Here is a 21520-nt window from a genome sequence, read left to right as displayed (position 1 = left end):
GTTTTCAGCAATTATTTCTTCAAAGACACTTTCTATCCCTTGTTCTCTCTCTCTTCTTCTTCTGGTACCCCTATAATGTGAATCTTGTTCCGTTTGGATTGATCACACTGTTCTCTTAATATTCTTTCATTCCTAGAGATCCTTTTATCTCTCTCTGCCTCTGCTTCTCTTTATTCCTGTTCTCTGATTTCTGTTCCATTAACAGTCTCTTCCATGTCATCCAATCTGTTCTTCAATCCTTCCATTGTTCATTTCATTTGTTATCTCGCTCCTGAATTCATCCTTAGTTCTTGAATATTTCTCTGTAGCTCCATCAGCATGCTTATGACTTTTATTTTGAATTCTTTTTCAGGAAGATTGGTGATTTAAGTCTCACCAAGCCCTCTCTCTGGTTTTTGATGGATTTTGGTTTGAACAAGGTTCTTCTGCTTTTTCATGGTGATGGTAGTGGTCGCTGGCGAGTGGCACATGTGTCTGCTGGGAGAACAACGTCACTTCCTGCTTGCCGGTTGCCTCTCCTTTCTCTGCTGTTTGTGCTGGTTAACCGCACAAAGGGAGCATCCTGTGGGTCAGTCCCCTAGGCTGCCATGGGTGGAGTGGTCCTTGGGATGGCCTAAGGCACTAGTGGGGTTTGTAGGCCAGCAGGGCATGTTCTTCCATGAGACCAGAGCCCCTTAATGCCTCCCATCTCCGCTGTCTGTGCCAGTCAACCGTGGCACAGACAGCCACGTGCAGGGAGCAGCCTCTGGGTTAGTTTCGAGTTGCTGTGGGAAGTGTGGCCCTTGGGATGGCCTAGAGCACTGGTGGGAGTTGCAGGCCTGTGGTGTGTGTTCTGCCGCAAGAGCAAAGCCCCTTCATGCTCTTGGCCTTTGTGTCTCCACTCTCTGTGCCAGTCAACTGCACGCAGGAAGCAGCCTCTGGGTTAATCCCGAGCTCCTAAGGCAGCATGGCCTAAGGGGCTGGCGGGGGTTGCAGGTGAGTGGTGCATGTTCTGCCGCGAGAACAAAGCCCCTTCCTGCTTTCCAGTCTTTGCACCCTTCTCTTCTGCCTGTGCTGGTCAACTGCGCTCAGGGAGCAGCCTCTCAGTTAATGCTGTAAGCTATCGTGGGTGGTGGTGCCCTCGGGATGGCCTAGGGCACTGGCAGGGGTCGCAGGCCAACAGTGTGTGTTCTGCCTTGAGAACAAAGCCCCTTCGTGCCTCCTGGTCTCTGCACCCATGTCCACTGTCTCTGCTGGTCATCTTTGTGCAGGGAGCAGCCTCTGGGTCTGGGCTAGTTAGCCATGTGCAGGGAGAAGCCTCTGTGTTAAGCTTTGTGGTGATAGCATTTATTTTCTTAGGAAATTATTATTTTTTAAGAAATAGCTGCAGATATAAATAACATGAAATTATCAAAGGCAACGAAAGACAACTAAATCATATATTCAGCCAGCCAGAATTCTTATACTTTTTAAACCTTTTTATATGATATAAAACACATTTTATTACTAGAAAATTTATGCTTTTCATATAAGATTTTCATCAGATTTAGTATTTTATATGGCTTTGAGTCTAAAGTAGGATCAATAAAAAATAGCTCTATCTGAATTTTCTTTGGCAGAATAATTTTTCTGAAAATGAGTCAATTTTGTATAACAGGCTTTAAAAATTATTTTCATCTCTTCTAATTCCTTTAACATTTATATATTCCTTTTTTTCTCCTTCATGTGTTCTTGGCTTATTTAATAGTTAAGATACTAAAATCAACATCTCTTATAATATAAAAAGCAGTGTTGAGTACTTAGTTTTAAATACTGATGCTGGCAGAGATGGATTCATTTAATGGTTAAGTAAAGAAAATAATGAAGATGTGTAGGAGCACATGAGCTCCCCTGAAGATAGTCATGGAGGCTTAGGGCTGAAGTGTTGGGTGGTTTTAAGTCCCACGCTGCATAGATAATGGAGGAAGACAGTTCATGCTTACCCAGTTTGATATGGTTTTACATGAAGGATCACTTTCCTTACTACCTCAGGGGCAATCACGTGCAAGCCATTATATATTAATCTGTGTAATAATCGTATATCAAAGTATTCAGATTGGTATTATGGCTGCAAGCAGTCCAAGTAGTGAGACTTTTACAGTAATCTAGGCCTGAGGAAATAAAGGACTGAATTAAGAAGATTATAGTAGGAATGAACTGAAAGGGACAGGCAATAAATATTTTAAAAAATTACATGAGTTAGAATCTATAGGACAGTGATTCTCAAACTTTAACGTGCATCAGAATCTCTTGGAGAGTTTGGTAAACAAATTGCTGTCTTACCCATAGTTTCTGATTGAGTAGATCTGGAGTGGGGCCTGAGAATTTACATTTATAACAAATTCTATGTAACAACATAATTGTCTAGGAATCACATTTTGAGAGTCACTGCTTTAAAGGTATGTAGAGTCTTTCCCAGCCCTATATTTTCTATCCTGTAGAGAGTCAATGCCAGCATGTGAAAAATGAGCTAGGTGTTCTAATTAAGTATTTTTTTGTTTTGTTTTCTTTTTTAGGCCAAGTGATAATAGTAACAATAATTTGGCATGCAACATTGAAATCATAAACTCACTGGATATTGAAGAAAGCATTTGGTCCCCTAGGTTTGGGCTAAAGGGCAAAATAGATGTTACAGTTGGTGTGAAAATACATCGAGGATGTAAAACAAAATATAAGATAATGCCATTGGAACTGAAAACTGGCAAAGAATCAAATTCTATTGAACATCGTAGTCAGGTATAGATCTTAGAGAGTTATCTGGATGTTTAATGTATTTTTAAAAGGTGTCTTTTTTACCTATTTTATTTCAATTCTGGTTATTTTTATTTGAGTTTCCTATAGTACTTTACAATTTTGAAGTATCTAATGCACTCATAATGTATTATAAATATATGCATGGCCACAGCAGAAAGTTTTCCCTAGCAAAGAAATACCACAGCTGAATTTATAACCTGGTGTTGCCACGTTTATGCTGCCATAGTAGTAGTCTAAACAGATAACTCTTAAAATAGAATTCCTTGTTATATAAGTTGGGGAAACCAAGCGTATTTGGAGATTTAATGATGCACACATTACATGTAAAATTTCTGAGAAATCTTAAAGTAATACAGATTTATTTTAGCTGTGTTTAACCCAGTGCTTCCTAAGCCTAAATTACCATGGAACTAGTATTTTCATGTTATATCTATGTAGGATACTCCTTAGGAAACATCAGTGTAAATTCATTCTTTCATTTCCAACCTTTGATTATATTGATTTTATCTAAAAAGAAGTACAGAATTGTGTCTTGCCATTAGGTTAAATTCAAGTTTTTTATTATTTTTTTTTCTTTTGGTAAATATAACAATCTTCTATTCTTCAAAATTATCTGAAATTTAAATTACAGTGACTTAAGAAATCAAAATAATTAACATAAAGTTCTATTTTGTTTTCTAATTATTTCCATTCTGTCTGCCCATTTCCACAATGGTAGTCTATGGTATATTTTATACACTTTTAAATCAGCAAAGATTAAACTAAAAGATAGCAATATGTATTTTTTGCTATAATATATATTGAGGGAATAAATTATATAACAACATAGCATTTGTAGCATAATTTAAATTTCCTTTTTGCCCTTGGAATTTCACATATTATTTCATCAGATTTTATATAAAATAAGGTTCAGGTTCAAAATACTGAATTGTATAATAGGAATTAAAGAGACTCTTACTAAATTTTTCTTTCTCTTTTTTTTTAATTGAAGTATAATTGATACATAATCTCATATTGGTTTCAACTTACTATTCTTAGTTGAGTACCAAATACCAAAGGTTCACATGTAAGTTTTTCTATTTGGGAATGACAAGTATGTTATTTTGTTGTTTTGCCTATTGTTGGGTTTTATAGATACTGGAGGCAGGGAAAAAATAGGTCTTCCCTATTAGAAGACTTGAACTTTTCACTTTGTAGTACAGAAGTGGCTGAAATGATGAATTAAAGACTTGGCTAGATTAAAGCCCTCTTCAGGAAGGAAGATCATGCCAAGAAAGAAGAAAAGCTGTTTTTGAAATTAAAGATTTGAAGAAATGTGTTCTGTGTACATGAAACTGAAAACATTTTTTTTACTTCATTAAGAACAAGTTTGATGAAGACCACTTTGAAAGCTTACAAGGAAGAGAAATATAAAAGCATTTAAGCATATAAAGTAGTCTAGATTCAAAGACTTCTTTCTTCTACAGTTGCTGATCTAAATTGTAGTGCCTTCAAGGCAAAGAATATTACTGTATTTAATTTTGTTCAGTTGGAACTTTTTGAAGAAGAGAAGCTGCAAGAAGAACTTTTACAAATAAAACAGTATTTCTTGTATTTAAAAAATGATGAAATTGGTTAGAACAAGGCTCAAACAAAAATACTGGAGTTTATATTCATATTCATTGTGCAAGAAAGGAGTCATTGAAAAAAACAGTAGTAATTCATTGAGTTATATAGATAATGGGGATGCAGAAAGACATAGACTTCCTCTCTTAGAAAATGTAACCTTTTTACTTTGGTAATACAGAAAAAATTTATGTTACAAACTAAATTAAGGAAGATACTTAATTTATAAATGGATTGTATTCTAGAAGTCATTTTTAAGTCAGTAATTTGGCACTTGAAACACATTTCCTAAAGGAAAGATACTACATGGAGCTTTAATCCCTAAGTCAGCTCACAAAATAAGTTAACTGTTTAACTTGTGGCATAATTGAATTGTAATTGTAATAATAGTGTACAAATGGGGGAATTTCCTTTCAGACATTTTTCCCTTCTAAAAAGTCCCAGAAGCGGAGTCCATATAACTCTTTCTTCTGTGACAGTTCCCATGGAGGGACAAACTTAACACTGGAGGACAATTAGTTTTGGATTACTCCCTTGGTCCACAGCCCCAGGCTTTAGCCTGTCATTTATGAGTTTATTTTATTTTTGAAAAGTTTTATTTGGTACCTATGCTATATCAGGGAACACCTATGCTTGTAAGGAGGCTTCCCAAAACATGCATTATAGGCTCAAATGTTGAAGCAACAGCCCTTCATAAGGCTCCTATGTTACAGATCAATTTAGGATACCAAGCTAAAATATCAAACTGTGGCATGATAGTTTCCCAAGGCTGAACAGTTCTACATTTTGCTTTGTAGGCACTTGAGGTTACTATAGTATTCCTATAAATGTCCTTGAACATTTAGGATCTGGGATTGTATTTTTGCAAAATTTATGTGTTGGGCTTTCTTCTATATTTCTATTAACATTTGCTAATTGCAGAAGCACCATTGTTTGTGATAGGAGCAAAAGAATGGAAGTCAATGAAATTTATTTTTGTTTTTTGTAAGCTTATCTTTGGACATTTAATGATGAGTTTGTAGATATAATTAATATTTATGCTGCAGATAATACACTTTGCCTTCCATAAATTACTATATTTTAAATGTAGCTTAGAAAATAAGACTATAATTATAATTTGAAATTATACTTAGGCATGTTAATTATAATTACTGTCTCAGCATTTTAGAATTTTATGATTTAAAGACATTATTATTTTGATCTTAGAGATCACTTGGAAAACAAACTGTCTTGTTGTTAGCTTGTATATATGACTAACAAATGACTTGTTCTTGCTGCTAAGGTGTTATTATGAACTACAGGAGCTATTTCTGACTTGTCTCAGATGGTTTCTTTGAAGAGCACCACATACATCTAATTCAGTAATGATTCCTCATGCCCTGGGAAAACAGTAAACTCTGTAGAGTTAGTCTCAGTAACTATGACATAAGTAATATGCATTTTAGTGTTCCATTCAATTATTTTTATTTTACTTTTTTAATGAAGTATAGTTGATATACAGTCTTACATTGGTTTCAAGTATGCAACACAGTGATTCTACAGTTACCCACATTATTAAATCCTCACCCCAACTAGTGCAGTTACTGTCTTTCAATGTTAGAAAGATGTTAAAGAATCATTGGCTATATTATCCATGCTGTGCTGCCATCCCCATGACCAACTTATATTCTGATTGAGAATTTTTGTGCCCCTTTATCCCCCTCACTAACCCCACACCCATCCCAACCCCTCTCCCATGGTAACCACTTCTCAGTGTCTATAAGCCTACTGCTGTTTTGTTCATTTTGTCTTGTTTTGTTTTTAGAGTCCACAAATAAGGGAAATAATATGGTATTTGTCTTTCTTTGCCTGGGTTATTTCACTGAGCATAATACCCTCTAGGTCCATCCATGTTGTTGTAAATGGCAGGATTTCTTTCTTTTTTATGCCTTTCTGTATATGTACCACAGGTTTACTAATTTTAAACAGTGAAAATAGTGTCTAAAGACTATTAACTTCAAAATGTAAAACAGTTTGATAAATTTCCGTCTTTAATTTATTGGAAATCTACATGTTTACTGTCTAAGAAAAATTCTAAATAGTTTTGTCTGCATAAAACTGAGTAGCATAAATTTATGTTTTTTGGAGGTTAAATATTTGACATTGAATTTATTGTTAACTTTTGCTAATTTGGCTCATGTTATTTTCAAAGTGGAAATAGCTTAAATGATCTTTTGATTTTGAAATTACAAGAAGTGTTGATTGCAAAACATATATGGAAATAGAAAAAGTTAAAGTTTTATTTGACAAAATACACAATGTTTTCACAGCTTGTTCTGTACACACTGCTAAGCCAAGAGAGAAGAGCTGATCCCGAGGCTGGCCTGCTCCTCTACCTCAAGACTGGCCATATGTACCCTGTGCCTGCCAACCATCTTGATAAAAGAGGTTGAACTGTATTCTCAGTTTTACTTCTCTGGGTTTCGTTTATTTTTTCCTCCAACTTTTCGTGATAAGCATATATATCTGATAGTTGCTCATTGAGCTTGTACTTCGTAGTTGTGGTATTTTTAAAAAAGAATTTTAACTATGTACTGTATAGTTGAAAACATTATTGGCCTTTAAAAATTTTATTATACAAAACTCTATTTTAAACCTCCTATCCTATATTTGAGACACTCTAGGTAGCTGTGTTTATCCTTAGCATTCAACTAAAAACACCAGCTTCACAATGTGCGATACGTGGTTATTTAAAGAACTTAAATAATATGAACAAAAATTGAAGGAAATATACTAAAATGATAATAGTGGTTATTCTAGTATAGTGGGAAATATGAATGTTGTTGTTTACTCTTTTTTACAGTTTTGAATCTGAATGTTTCATATATGGAAAAGATATATAATATACTTAATTCTTTAAAAATACCCATCCTTTATTTTTCCTATAGAATTACTAAGGCTAAGAAACCAGATGGCATTCTCTTTGTTTCACCGTATTAGCAAATCTGATACTGGAAAGGAGAAGGCAAAGCTTGCTCCTTTGCCCCAGATAATTGAAGAGCAACAAACCTGCAAATATTGTTCACAAATGGGCAACTGTGCTCTTTATAGCAGGTAAATGCACTGTCTTCTAGAAGTATTTCAGTGATGTATGCATTCACTTCAAAATGATTTGACATTGTTGGCTGGTCTGGCATCGATGATTTCATTTTAGTTATTTTTCTTTGTTGTATTTCTAAAAAGGAATAAGAAATCACAGTTCATATTTTTAATAAGCCTTTTTCCTTGGGTAATAATTGAAGGCTTTTTACACTTTTTCTAAAATTGGATATTTTAATCTGGCTGCATATAGATTATGCAGAAATGAAATAATTTTAAGATTTAGGAATCTGGTGAAGATATAGGCATTTTGATTACAATACTTTTCTTAAATGTTATCTCAAGAAGTATTCCTTATCTTAGTTGCTATTTTAATTTCAGGCCTTTGTAGTTAAAAACCAGAAATTGGTTCCTCTGGACCATTTGATATGATCCAGTGGACTTGTCTTGTTTATATGTGTCTATTTTTCCACATAAGGGAAATGTATTAGCTGTCTTGTGAACAGTCATGTGTATATATGCCTTCATAGGCCAGTGAAAGTTTTGAAAGAAACAAAATGAGAGTTAGGTATAAATACAGACTAGGAAACAAGATCAGATTAGAATCAAAGTTGTAATTCAGCTTAGAAATTCGCACACAGGGTTTCTTAAAAGTACTATATCAAAGGATCTCTTAATGTCAAAGACTGTGCACCATGGGTAGTTGGCCTATAGTACAAGCACGTTTTTTTGAAATCATGTCTTTTTAAGTTTAATTTTTATTTTTTTATTCAAGTATAGTTGATACACAATATATTGGTTTCAAGTATACAACACAGTGGTTCAACAACTGCACACATTATTAAATCCTAACCCCAACTAATGCAGTTACTGTCAACATAGGAAGATGTTACAGAACCTTGGCTACTCTCCGTGCTGCACTTTCATCCCCATGACCACCTTACATTATGATTGAGATTTTTGAGCTCCTTTATTCCACATACCCTCTTCGCCCACCCACCCCAACCTCTCCTCCATTGGTAGCCACCAGTCACTTCTCAGTGTCTGTGAGTCTACTGCTATTTTGTTGTGTTTTTTGTTTTTAGATTCCACAAATAAGTGAAATCATATGGCTTTGTCTTTGAAATCTTACTTTTTTTCCTCAATGTTTTGTATGCTATCCTATATTTATTTCTATATAAAATTTAAAGATTGGTATTAAGCAAATTGATACCCTAGAAGATTCTTCATATTTCTATGTTGACTTTATTCTGGCACAGCTTGATGTGACTTTGAGAAATGCAGTTGTACAAAAAGCCAAATCTTGCTACATACAGGAATGAAAACTAGAGTATACCAAACTTAAGTAGTTTTTAGGGGGATAGTCATTGAAGGCAAAATGCAGTACAGTTGATTCTTGAACAACTCAGGGCTTGGGGTGCCAACCCCTTCACAGTTGAAAAGCTGCATATAACTTGACTCCCCAAAACTGAACTACTAAAATAGCCCACTATTAACTGAATTCTTACTTATAACATAAACAATACACTAACACAGTTTGTTATATGTATTATATACTTTATTCTAACAGTAAAGCTAGCAACAACAATGCTTTTTTAAATTGTTGCAGATCTCCAAAAAGTTTTCCAATGTATTTAGTGAGAAAATCTGCATATAAGTGGATCTATGCAATTCAAACCCTTGTTCAAGAGTCAACTGTATTGAATTTTCTTGTGCATTTTTTTTGTACACATTTGGCTTATAAAATGTTGAAATAACTTTTAAAGAAAACTATGGGCTGTCGTTATAATGTTATGTTGTTCATCATATATGTGTACTTATATTAGAAATACCTCATTTCATAGCCAGCCAGTGAAATGTTTTGTGCACATCTCTGACTTGGAGCTTTAATCTTTAGAGCAGTTGAACAACAGATGGATGACTGTTCTGTTCCAGTTGGCATGCTGTCCAAAATAAAAGAAGAAACCCAGCATCTAAAGCTTACACACTTGGAGTATTTCAGTCTTTGGTGTCTCATGTTAACCCTAGAGTCAAAATCAAAGGATAATAAAAAGAATCACCAAAATATATGGTTAATGCCTGCTTCAGAAATGTAAGTGGTCCATTTAATACAGTAAAATTTCAGTAATTTGGATTAGCTAGTGGAATGGCATTTGGAATTCATGACAAATACAGGCCATGTAGCATGTTAAATACGTGCAATTTCATATATTCATGCCAATTCCAGGCGGCTGTCAATGAATTGTGTCTAAGTAGAGCACGGTTGTTAATTTTCAGTAGGTTAAATATGCTTAAGAAATCTTATTTTAGAAAGTAAATCTTTTTCATCAGTGAAGAGTATAAATTTGAATATTATAAGGTGAATTTTAGCATATTGATAGAGTGCAAATTAATGATGTTTTATTTAGTATTTTAAATACTAGTACTTAAAAGTTTATATATTTTTTAAGTTTTGATACAGATTCAAATTTTGTAAAAGTGGCCAATCTTGTATTTTGTGAGATCCTTTTTTTTTTACAAGGTACTTGTAAGATTGTAATATTGTATATCTTTGCATAGTATTTTTCTTAATGTATTTGGTTGTTTTTGATCCATTTCCTTGCAGAATGAATATTGATAATAATGTGACTTTAGAAATAATTGGATCATTATTTCTTTAATAGTAGACTTTAACATAAGGAAACCACCCAGTGGAGAAAGTTATATAGTTTTTGATAGATTACAGAAGTACAGTGAATATGTCATGTATATACACCAACAAACTTCTGAGGTTATGTAGAATTTAATAGTGACTAAGAGATTGTAAATGCTTAATACTGATTTCTTAAAAGAAGTGAAATTGTCAATTTGCTTGCTATTATTATTATTTTTGTTAAGGTATCATTGATACACAATCTTTGAAGGTTTTTATATTCACCCATATTATCAAGTCCACCCCAAACCCCATTGCAGTCACTGTCCATCAGCTTAATAAGATGTTACAGAGTCATTACTTGTCTTCTCCATGCTGTACTGCCTTCCCCGTGAGCCACCTACATTATGTGCGCTAATCATAATGCCCCTTAATCCCCTTCTCCCTCCCTCCCCACCCATCCTCCCCAGCTCCTCCCCTTTGGTAATTGGAGTCTTTGAATCTGCTGCTGTTTTGTTCCTTCAGTTTTGCTTTGTTGTTATACTCCACAAATGAGTGAAATAATTTGGTACTTGTCTTTCTCCTCCTGGCTTATTTCACTGAGCGTAATACACTCTAGTTCCATCTATGTGTTGCAAATCACTTGCCATTATTTTAATAACAAAAAATTATAAGTGCTCTTACACATACTAAAGAAATAGGTTACTGTTGCCACATCAGATTTAAGGACATGTTATTACAGTGTACCTTCTGTAATGTTATGTGTGTCAGCACAGAAATAGAGGTGTCATTCAAGGATCGAAGTGCTGATCCCAGCCTCTCTGTGCTACAAGGGAGATGCTCCCTAGCACCTGTCTGGAGGCCTATTGGTGAGATTATTTTAAAACCAATAGACTGTTTCCTCAGCATTTCTAATACTTGAGTGTAAATTATGGAAACTATAAAAATGACAGACTCAATATTAGTGCTTGTGTTTTACAAGGGGTCAGATGACTAAGTACAGTTGACCCTTGAACAACTTGGGGATTAGAGATGCTGACCCCCTTGCCCCCACACCTGCTGCAGTTGTAAATGTGCATATAACTATTGGCTTCCCCAAAACGTAACTACTAATATACTACTGTTGACCGGGAAACCTTACCAATAACATAAGTGGTTGGTTAACACATGTTTTTTGTTAATGTGTATACAATATTATATAATGTATTCTTAAAATAAAGTTACAGAAAATATTTTTCAAATTGTCACAAATCACAAAAAAACTTCCATGTGTTAGAAAATCCATGCATAAGTAGACTCACACAGTTCAAACCCATTATTGTTTAAGGGTCAGCTGTAAATTGTTGGAAAATGCAGAGTGTTTTTGTATGTGATGTAAATGGAAGCATTATTTCTCTGTTTCTCTTTCTCCTTCATAGGGAGGAAAATGGCAACTGCATTGGAAACCTAATCAGAATAGAACGTGTAAGGACAGTTTGTGATGGACAATATTTGCATAATTTCCAACGTAAAAATGGTGCCATGCCCATCACAAATCTAATGGCAGGTGACAGAGTTATTTTAAGTGGAGAAGAGAGAACACTGTTTGCATTGTCTAGGGGATATGTGAAAGAGATTAACATGACAACAGTAATCTGTTTATTAGACAGGTAATGAAATGTTCCCTTTTATGTGTGGGGAAGAGTAAGGAGTAACAGTTTTATTGACATAAAATCACATACCGTACAGTTAATCCATTTAAACTGTACAATTCAGCAGCTTTTAGTATTGTTATGCAACCATCATGAAAATCAATTTTAGAAACATTTTCATCACCCCAGGAAGAGCCCTGTGCCCTTTAGCATTCACTCCCCCAGCCCTAGGCAGCCACCAGTTTCCTTTCTGTCTCTATAGACTTGCCTGTTCTGAGCATTTCATATAAATGGGATCATACAATATATGGTCTTTTGTAGCTGTTTCACCTGGCATACTGTTTTCAAGGTTCATCTTCATGTAGTAGCAGGTGTCAGTACTTCAATCCTTTTTTTAAAAAACAGGTAAAATTCATATAAAATGGACCAATAACCATTTTAAAATGTACATTTCAGTGGTATTTAGTACATTGAAAATATTGTATAATCATTACTTCTATCTAATTCCAAGACACTTTCTTAATCCTGAAGCTTCATACCCATTAAGCAGTCACTCATGACTTCTCCCTCCCTTCAGCCTCTGGCAACAATTAATCTGCTTTTCTGTCTTTGGATTTATCTATTCTGAGTATTTCATGTGAATAGAACCACAATACATGACCTTTTTTGTTGGGCTTCTTTTGTTTAGCATAAGGTTTATGAGGTTCACTTTGGCATTTATCAATACTTCATTTCTTTTTATGGCTGAATAATATTCCATTATGTGGATAGACCACATTTTGTTCATCCATTCACCAGCTAAGTGACATCTGAGTTGTTCCCACTTTTGGGGTATTAATGGCAAGTGTTGCTACAAATAGTCATGTACAAATTTTTCTGTGAACATATTTTTATTTGCCTTTGTAGATACCTCCTAGTGGAATTGTTGCATCATGTGCTGATTACATCTTTAACATTTTGAGAACTACCAACTGCTAAGTGTTTGCTCAGTACATTACTTTCCATACTGCTAATGTGGACATAATCTCATCTAACTCTCATAACCACGTGTGTGGCAGGCAGGACAGATACCCTGTGTTCGCTGTAAAGCTTATTTCTCCTTAGCACTCTGGGCGCTCATCATTTCAATCTCTCCTTTTTTTTAAAGAAAAAAAATTTTTTTTCCATTTACAGTTGTGATATATTTTATCTCAGTTAAAACAAAATGAGTTGATTTAAAGGAAAATATTAAATAGTAGAATAGTTGGTATGAAAATTTGTGGTATCCATATTCTCCAATATCCATATTCCCCTCTTCCATGTACTTCCTTGTATTTCAGTGGAGGCATGTGTCACCATTTCTTAATGAATTTTGATCAGCAATTGGGATGCAGTGATTTATGTGTAACTACAACAGAACTGTCCAGACTTGTTCTCTACCAATCTGTAATCCTAGTTAAGCTATAACCAAGCCTAGTCTGGGTTTCATGATATGGGAGTATGAACCATGATATTTCTGTTTTCTGTTAGGATTTCCTGTAGTCTTTTGCAGTATTTATTTTAGTGTCTATTCTGTAGTTGGTACTTTCCAAATCCTTGAGGAATTTATCATCTGTGGGTAGACAAATACATATTTCAGTCTAATATGACAAGTATTCAAATTGATGGGAACATGGAGGAGAGGCAACCCAATTTTAGAAAGCTCAGGGAAGGCTTTTTGAAAAAGATCATTCTGGATCTTAATTCTGTGGGTTAATAAGGTAGACTGGTGAAGCACTGAGAAGAGTATACTGGATAGAGGAAACGTGGTGCATTAAGGCATGATGATGCAATAATATAGCTTGAAATGGAGCGTTTAGGAAAATGTAGGTAATTATTTCTGGAATGTAATATATAAAGAAGGAAGAAATTGGAGGGGTCAGGTCATAGAAGGTCTTATATACTACATTAAAAAGTTTTGACTTTATTCATTCAGATGCATTGGAGAGTTTGAAACAGAAGAATGACAATAATCAGATTTGCATTTTTCTGTGGATGCATTGTGGAAAATAGTTAATTAACGGAGGCAAAACTGAAGAAACCAGGGAACTATTGTAGTGGTCCAGGATAAAGGTGACTGAGGGCAGGGTAGTTTTGGCAGAGAGGATGGAATGACTTGAAGAGTATTTAAAAAGTAAAATTGGCTGGCATTTGTATACTGATTGGGAGTAAGGGTTGGGGAGAGGGAGAGGGAAGGATCAAGGTAGCAGTGTAGATGCAGGTGCCACTAACTGAGATCAGGACTACAGGAGGAGGGTCAAGTTCAGCAGGGATGAAGAGTTGTTCAGTTTTGAATATACTGAATTTTCATAACTGGATTTTAACCAAGTGGAAAGATCTTGGTGCCTGCTGGATATCCAGACTTGAAGCTTCTGGGGAACCAGGTGGGAGAGGAATGTGAGATCGGGCCTGAAGATTTAGAGTCCTGCAGATTTAGATCCCCATTTGGCATAGATCAAAGGGAAAATGACAAGAAAGAGTGGTGCAGAGAACCAGGGAGGGGACCCTAAGGAACACCAGGGTTTTAGAGGCTGGTGGAGGAGTGGGAGAAGGCCTCAGGAAAGAGACCTGTACCCCAGGCTTGAGGAGGAAGGAGCTGTCTGCTCAGGATCCCTCTAAGCATGGTAAGCCAGGTTAAATGGCAAGGCCAAGTGAATTGTCAGCAAATGTAGGGTCCTGATTTTTAACTGCTTTGACCTTGGTGCCTGGTGCCATCCTCTTCTCCCACCAGTCTCGGGTCTCATGCTGTCTTTGATTGGCAAGTGTGAATTTGGGGCTGGTAGCCATTTTAATAGCTATGCTGGCCCATTTGCTCTTTTAGCAGACAGCTATGTATTTCTTATACAGACCAATTGATGATGTTAATTGAAATATATCTGTGTGCACTTGTTTGCTGTTTTAGGAACTTGTCAGTACTTCCAGAATCAACTTTGTTCAGATTGGACCAGGAAGAAAAAAATTGTGATATAGATACCCCATTAGGAAATCTTTCTAAATTGATGGAAAATACTTGCATCAGGTTTGTAACAATGAATGAATCTGAATTTTACCCCATCTTCATAAGGAATATTACTAAAAGCATTTTTTTCTTTTTAGCCAAAAACTTCGAGATTTAATCATTGACTTTTGTGAACCCCAGTTTATATCCTACCTCAGTTCTGTTCTTCCACATGATGCAAAAGATACCGTTGCCTGCATTCTAAAAGGTATGCTATAATCAGCATGTCTGCTTCCATTAAGCTTTCTTGATTCTATTTATAATTTTATCTGTATTACAGTCTATAATTTAATTTATTAAACTTAAAATTATACTTTTCAGACAGACTCTTTGGTAGAAGTTTATATATATCCTTTGATGTCACCATGATATTTTCTTACTTTGAAAAGATGTACTGAAGGACAGACTTGAATAGAGGCTGCTTTTCTTATAAAACAGTTAATTTGCTCATTAAAATTCAACACTTTTTCCTGTTATTTTTAAATTTAAATGTAGGTTTGAATAAACCTCAGAGGCAAGCAATGAAAAAGGTACTCCTTTCAAAAGACTACACACTCATCGTGGGCATGCCTGGAACAGGAAAAACAACTACAATATGTACTCTAGTAAGGTTATTCTTTTGCTTAGAAACTAAATATTTAAATCAGCTTCTCAGTCAGAGAATGTGATATTTGATACCAAAAGGGATGAATTTTAAATCAAAATGCCTTTATTTCCAATTATCTTTTTAGAATGACATGAGATATAGAAAAGCTAAATCATGTAGATTTCTTACATTTAGGATTATCTAAGGTCCCTTTCTGTTGGTAGCATATGTATCACTGTGTTTTCCTTTCCTTTAAAAAATGATAAATTGTACCAAGGCAGCTGAAATATATGTTTCTTGGATTTTTTCTGCATGTCAGTAAATTTCTGAGCAGTCTTAGAGTAATCAGAAGGATGACAGAAAATATTTACTGATTGATACTGTGTGCCAGACACTATTCAAGTTTATATGTATTCAGTTTTATTATCACTAATAATATATTATTAATGTCATTAATAACATGACAATAATGCCATGCTATTTTTATAAAACATTTTGGTTTTATAGTTTCCAAAAGAGTTACATGACTTAGCTCTTAGATATGCTTCCTATTAAGTTTTCTGATTCTATTTGAAAAATGTAAGCATGTTAAAATTTATCTGGAATTAAAAGTAATTCTGTTTTCCTTTCTCTTATTCATTATTAGGTACGAATTCTCTATGCCTGTGGTTTTAGTGTTTTGTTGACCAGCTATACTCACTCTGCTGTTGACAATATTCTTTTGAAGTTAGTGAAGTTTAAAATTGGATTTTTGCGCCTGGGTCAGACTCAAAAGGTTCATCCAGGTATCCAGAAATTTACAGAGGAGGAAATTTGCAGATCAGAGTCCATTAAATCCTTAGCCCTTCTAGAGGAGCTCTATAATAGTCAAGTAAGTACAATTATTGTATAATAATACTGGCAATAGTTTTTGTAGCTGAGAATGAGGGCAGAAAATATATTCTGGGAGATTCAGTCACATTGAACAAATTTGCATGTGTTTAATTTATAGAAGTCAATGGACGAGTTTATTAATTTGTAGTTAGCTGTTTGCTTCTAAACTGAAATGAAGTTGATGGTTTATTGTTCAGGGCTCTTCTAGTTTACTATATCCTAGTAAAGGAAAATTCTGTTTCTCACTACTCAGAACACTTCTGACACTAAATACCTGGAGTTAGTGCAGACCCCACTGGTTCAGGGTTCATGAGACTGCCCCAAACTTCAGTTCTCAGTTGCACAGCTGAACCTCCTCTGCTTCTGAACAACCCTGAATAAATCAGGGTTGGCATAACCCTCTCCTTGGGTTTGATAATTTGCTGGAATAGTTCACAAAACTCAAGAAATTGCTTTCTTCCTATGTTACTGGCTATATAGTACACTCAGAAGTAGCCAAATGGAAGAGATGTGGAGGGGAAGGTATGTGGAAAGGGGTATGGAGTTCTTATGCCCTCTCCAGGTAAACCACCCTTCCATCACCATGTGTTCACCAATTCCGGAGCTCTCCCAACATGTTTGTTGAGGGTTTTTATGGAGATACTATTGCATAGGCATGATTGATTAAATCATTGGCCATTGGTCATTAGCTTAATGCCCAGTCCTTCTTCCTTTTCTTGTGGTGGCGAAGTAGAGGTAGAGTAGGTGGAAGTGGGGCTGAAAGTTCTAGCCTTCTCATTACAGGGTTGGTTCCTTCGCAACCAGCTTCCATTCTTCATTAGCATAAACTCAGGTATGGTTGAAAGAGGCTTTTTTTTTTATTAAGGTGTCATTGATATATGCAATCTTATGAAGATTTCACATGAGCAACATTGTGGTTTCAACATTCACCTATATTATCAAGTCCCTCACACTTACCCCATTGCAGTCACTGTCCATCAGTGCAGTAAAATGCTATAGAGTCACTACGTGTCTTCTCTGTGCTCTCCTGTTTTCTCCGAGACTACCTATATTATGTGTGCTAATTATGTCCCTTAATCTTCTTCTCCCTCCCTCCCAACCCACCCTCTCAAACCCTTCCCTTTGGTAACTGCTAGTCCCTTCTTGGAGTCTGTGAGTCTGCTGATGTGAGTCTGCAGACTTTTTTTCAGTTTTGCTTTGTTGTTACACTCCACAAATGAGTGAAATCATTTGGTACTTGTCTTTCTCCTACTAGCGTATTTCACTGTGCATAATACCCTCTAGCTCCATCCATGTTGTTGTAACTGGTAGGATTTGTTTTCTTATGACTTAATATTCCATTGTGTATATTTACCACATCTCTACTGATGGACACTTAGGTTGCTTCCATATCTTGACTACTGTAAATAGTGCTGCGGTAAACATACGGGTGCATATGTCTTTTTGAATCTGAGAACTTGTATTCTTAGGGTAAATTCCTAGGAGTGGAATTCCTGGGTCAAATGATTATTTCTATTTTGAGTTTTTTGAGGAACTTCCATATTGCTTTCCACAATGGTTGATCTAATTTACATTCCCACCAACAGTGTAGGAGGGTATCCCTTTCTCCAGATCCTCGCTAGCATTTGTTGTTCCTTGCCTTTTGGATGTCGGCCATCCTAACTGGTGTGAGGTGATATCTCATTGTGGTTTTAATTTATATTTCTCTGATAATTAGCGATGTGGAGCATCTTTTCATGTGCCTGTTGGCCATCTGAATTTCTTCTTTGGAGAAATGTGTGTTCAGATCCTCCACCCATTTTTTTAATCAGGTTATTTGATTTTTGGTTGTTGAGGCATGTGAGTTCTTTATATATGTTGGATGTTAACCCCTTATCAGATATGTCATTTATGAATATATTCTCCCATACTGTAGGGTGCCTTTTTGTTCTGCTGATGGTGTCCTTTGCTCTACTGAAACTTTTTAGTTTGATGTAGTCCCACTTGTTCATTTTCACCCGTTTCCCTTGCCCAAGGAGATATGTTCATAAAAAGTTGTGCATGTTTATATTCAAGAGATGTTTGCCTATTTTTTTTCTAAGAGTTTTATGGTTTCATGACTTACATTCAGGTTTTTTATCTATTTCGAGTTTACTTTTGTGTATGGAGTTAGTAATCCAGTTTCATTCTCTTAGATGTGGCTGTCCAGTTTTGTCAACACCAGTTGTTGAAGAGGCTGTCATTTTCCCATTGTATATCCATGGGTCCTTTATCATATATTAATTGACCATATATGCGTGGGTTTGTACCTGGGCTTTCTATTCTGTTCCATTGGTCTATGGGTCTGTTCTTGTGCCAGTACCAAATTGTCTTGATTACTTGGCTTTGTAGTAGAGCTTAAAGTTGGGGAGCATAATCCCCCCAGTTTTATTCTTCCTTCTCAGGATTGCTTTGGCTATTTGGGGTCTTTTGTGGTTCCATATGAATTTTAGAACTATTTGTTCTAGTTTGTTGAAGAATGCTGTTGGAATTTTGATAGGGATTGCATTGCTTTAGGCAGGATGGCTATTTTGATATTATTAATTCTTCCTATCCATGAGCACGGATGTATTTCCATTTATTGGTGCTTTTAATTTCTCTCATGAGTGTCTTGTAGTTTTCAGGGCATAGGTCTTTTACCTCCTTGGTTAGGTTTATTCCTGGGTGTTTTATTCTTTTTGATGCATTTGTAAATAGGATTGTTTTCCTCATTTCTCTTCTAGTTTATCATTTTCCTCATTTCTCTTCTAGTTCATCATTAGTATATAGGAATGGGGCAGCGCCCTCTAGTGCAGATGCTCTACTCTTGAGCTGTGGAGCACCTGGAGCAGTAGGGGGCGTGGGGTCACAGTTGAGTGGCACCAGTGCCTGATGGGAGGAAAGAGCTCTTAACTGTTTCCTGGCTGCAGTGCCTGCCTCCACTGCCCGGTCCAGTGGGCCAAGTGTGCAAGGAGGAGCCTCTGCCTTATGCCCCATAGGTGGGGGTGCCCTATGGCTGGCCTGGCACGATTGTTGGGGCAGCAGGTGTGTGGACTGGTGTGCACTGGGAGGAAGGAGAGGCAGGCTGCATACCTCAGTGGGGGCACCTCAGGAACATTTGAAGCTCCTGAAAGCTCCCAGCCTGCTGGACTGAGTGTGCCAGAACAATTTTGTACACTTGTCCTTTCTCCTGAGCAGCAAGCTCTATGTAATCCTTGTCCCTTTAGCACCCCTCTAACTGTTGGAAAGTCTTTCAAAGTGCCTGCCTTTCTTTTGTCCTGGAGTAGCCGGTTGTGGGGACCTGTTCTCCACAGGTGGCTGGAATCTGTCTCTCCGAGCATTCTACCTCACTTTGCTTTCCAACCCCACTAATCTCCAGAGCACCATGTAATGTAGGTTCATGCTCCCAGAGCAGATCTCCAGGGGTGGGTGTTTAGCAATCCTGGGCTTCTACCCCTTCACTGCTCTGTTTCTCTTTCTCCCACCTGTGAGCTGGGGTCAGGGGAGGGCTTGGGTCCTGCTGGATCGTGGCTTTCCTACTTTGCCTTTTTCTGTGTGGCCTTCTCTTTTCCCCAAATGTGGACAGTTTGTTCTGCAGGCTTTGGGTCGTCCTTTCAGGATTAGTTGTATTTGCTGTATTTTCATGTTATATGTGGTTTTGGGAGGAGGTTTCTGCCTCACTTCTCACACTGCCATCTTTTCCCCTGCCTCTGAAAGGGGCTTCTTATAATTAACAAAAGATGTTCTTTACAGCCCTGATCCTTAGAAAATACATAGTGTTTTAAGAGTTCTGTGCCAAGAACAAGGAGGAAGACCAAATATATATTTCTTAATTATATTACAATATCACACCTAGAAAACTACTCAAGAATTGTTTAGTGGGTTTGAACTAAAAGCAATGGTACATGAGCAGTCTTGTGATAGGTATTTCTAGACTTTAATGTAGAACCTAATATTTTTAAAATTATTATTAAGATATTATTGATATACACTCTTATGAAGGTTTCACGTGAATAAACAATGTGGTTACTACATTTACCCCAAGTCCCCACCCATACCCCAATGCAGTCACTGTCCATCAGTGTAGTAAGATGCCACAAATTCACTGTTTGCTTTCTCTGTGCTACACTGTTTTCCCCGTGATCCTGCACACCATGTGTACTAAACATAATACCCCTCAATCCCCTTCTCCCTCCCTCCCCACCCGCCCTCCCACACCCCTCCCCTTTGGTAACCATTAGTCCTTTCTTGGAGTCTCTGAGTCTGTGCTATTTTGTAGAACCTAATTTTTATTTTATTATTTAATATCTGTGTATGTTTTTACTGGGACGTCTTGATAATTTTTGTCTTTAAAAAAATGATCTGAAATAAATTAGATTTCATAAGCTGTTCCTTCAGCTCCTTTGCCTGTCTACTATCTATAGTAGTTATTGAAGAAGTTTGAAGTGGCTGAGATGTTTATCTGGTTGACTTTTTCTAAATTAACCTTTATTTTGACATAATTATGGATTCACATGCAGTTTGAAGAAATAATAGGTCATGTATACCATGTTGGTCAGAAGTAACATTTTGCAGAACACTAGTAAAATATCCAACCAGGATATTGACATTGATACAGTCTAGACACTGAATAGTTCCATTACCACAAGGATCATTCATGTTGCACTGTTACAACTGTATGCACTTCATTCCTACCCCATCCTCTTCTTAACCCCTGATAACCACTTATATGTTCTCCATTTCTGTAATTTAGTTGTTTCAAGTATGTTATATAAATGGAACTATACAGTATGCACCTTTTGGGATTGCTGTTTTGCATTTATCCTAATACCCTGGGGATTCAGTTTGTTGCATGTATCAATTTTTGTTCCTTTTTATTGGTAAGGATTGTTCCTTGTATGCATATACCACAGTTTGTTTAACCATTCATCCATTGAAAAACATCTAGATTGTTTCCAGTTTTTGGCTATTATGAATAAAGCTGCTATAGACATTAATGTATAGGGTTTTGTGTGAACATTAAGTCTTTATTTCTCTGGGATAACTGCTCAGGTGCAGTTACTGGGTCATTTGGTAGTTGCATGTTCAGTTTTTAAAAAATCTACCAAACTTTTCCAAAGCATCTGTACCATTTCACATTCCTACCAGCAATATATGAATGATCCTTGTCAGCACTGGGTGGTATTCCTGTTTCTCATTTTGGACATTCTGATAGGTATATAGTGGTATCTCACTGTGATTTTAATTTGCATTTCCTTAATGGCTCATGATGTTTTCATGTGCTTGTTTGCCATCTATATATACTCTTCAGTGAAATGTCTCTTTGTTGT

The 21520-nt window shown here is 36.2% G+C and overlaps 1 protein-coding gene across 3 annotated transcripts in view; it reads left to right on the top strand.

Moving 5' to 3' along the window:
• The window catches only part of DNA2 (DNA replication helicase/nuclease 2), a 54051-nt gene that overhangs the window by 14661 nt on the left and 17870 nt on the right, over nucleotides 1–21520 (top strand). For all 3 annotated transcript variants that reach the window (XM_036923976.2, XM_057505922.1, XM_057505923.1), the window contains exons 6-14: nucleotides 2535–2754; nucleotides 6687–6804; nucleotides 7305–7470; nucleotides 9353–9547; nucleotides 11506–11736; nucleotides 14639–14755; nucleotides 14833–14942; nucleotides 15230–15339; nucleotides 15967–16191. In XM_036923976.2, the coding sequence (XP_036779871.2) occupies nucleotides 2535–2754; nucleotides 6687–6804; nucleotides 7305–7470; nucleotides 9353–9547; nucleotides 11506–11736; nucleotides 14639–14755; nucleotides 14833–14942; nucleotides 15230–15339; nucleotides 15967–16191 (1492 nt within the window). The remainder of the gene's footprint in view (nucleotides 1–2534; nucleotides 2755–6686; nucleotides 6805–7304; nucleotides 7471–9352; nucleotides 9548–11505; nucleotides 11737–14638; nucleotides 14756–14832; nucleotides 14943–15229; nucleotides 15340–15966; nucleotides 16192–21520) is intronic.

This window comes from Manis pentadactyla, chromosome 8, assembly GCF_030020395.1.
Source record: "Manis pentadactyla isolate mManPen7 chromosome 8, mManPen7.hap1, whole genome shotgun sequence".
In the NCBI taxonomy this organism is placed as follows: domain Eukaryota; kingdom Metazoa; phylum Chordata; class Mammalia; order Pholidota; family Manidae; genus Manis; species Manis pentadactyla.
Note: the sequence above shows the minus strand (reverse complement) of the source record. Positions and strands in the feature narration are given on the sequence as shown.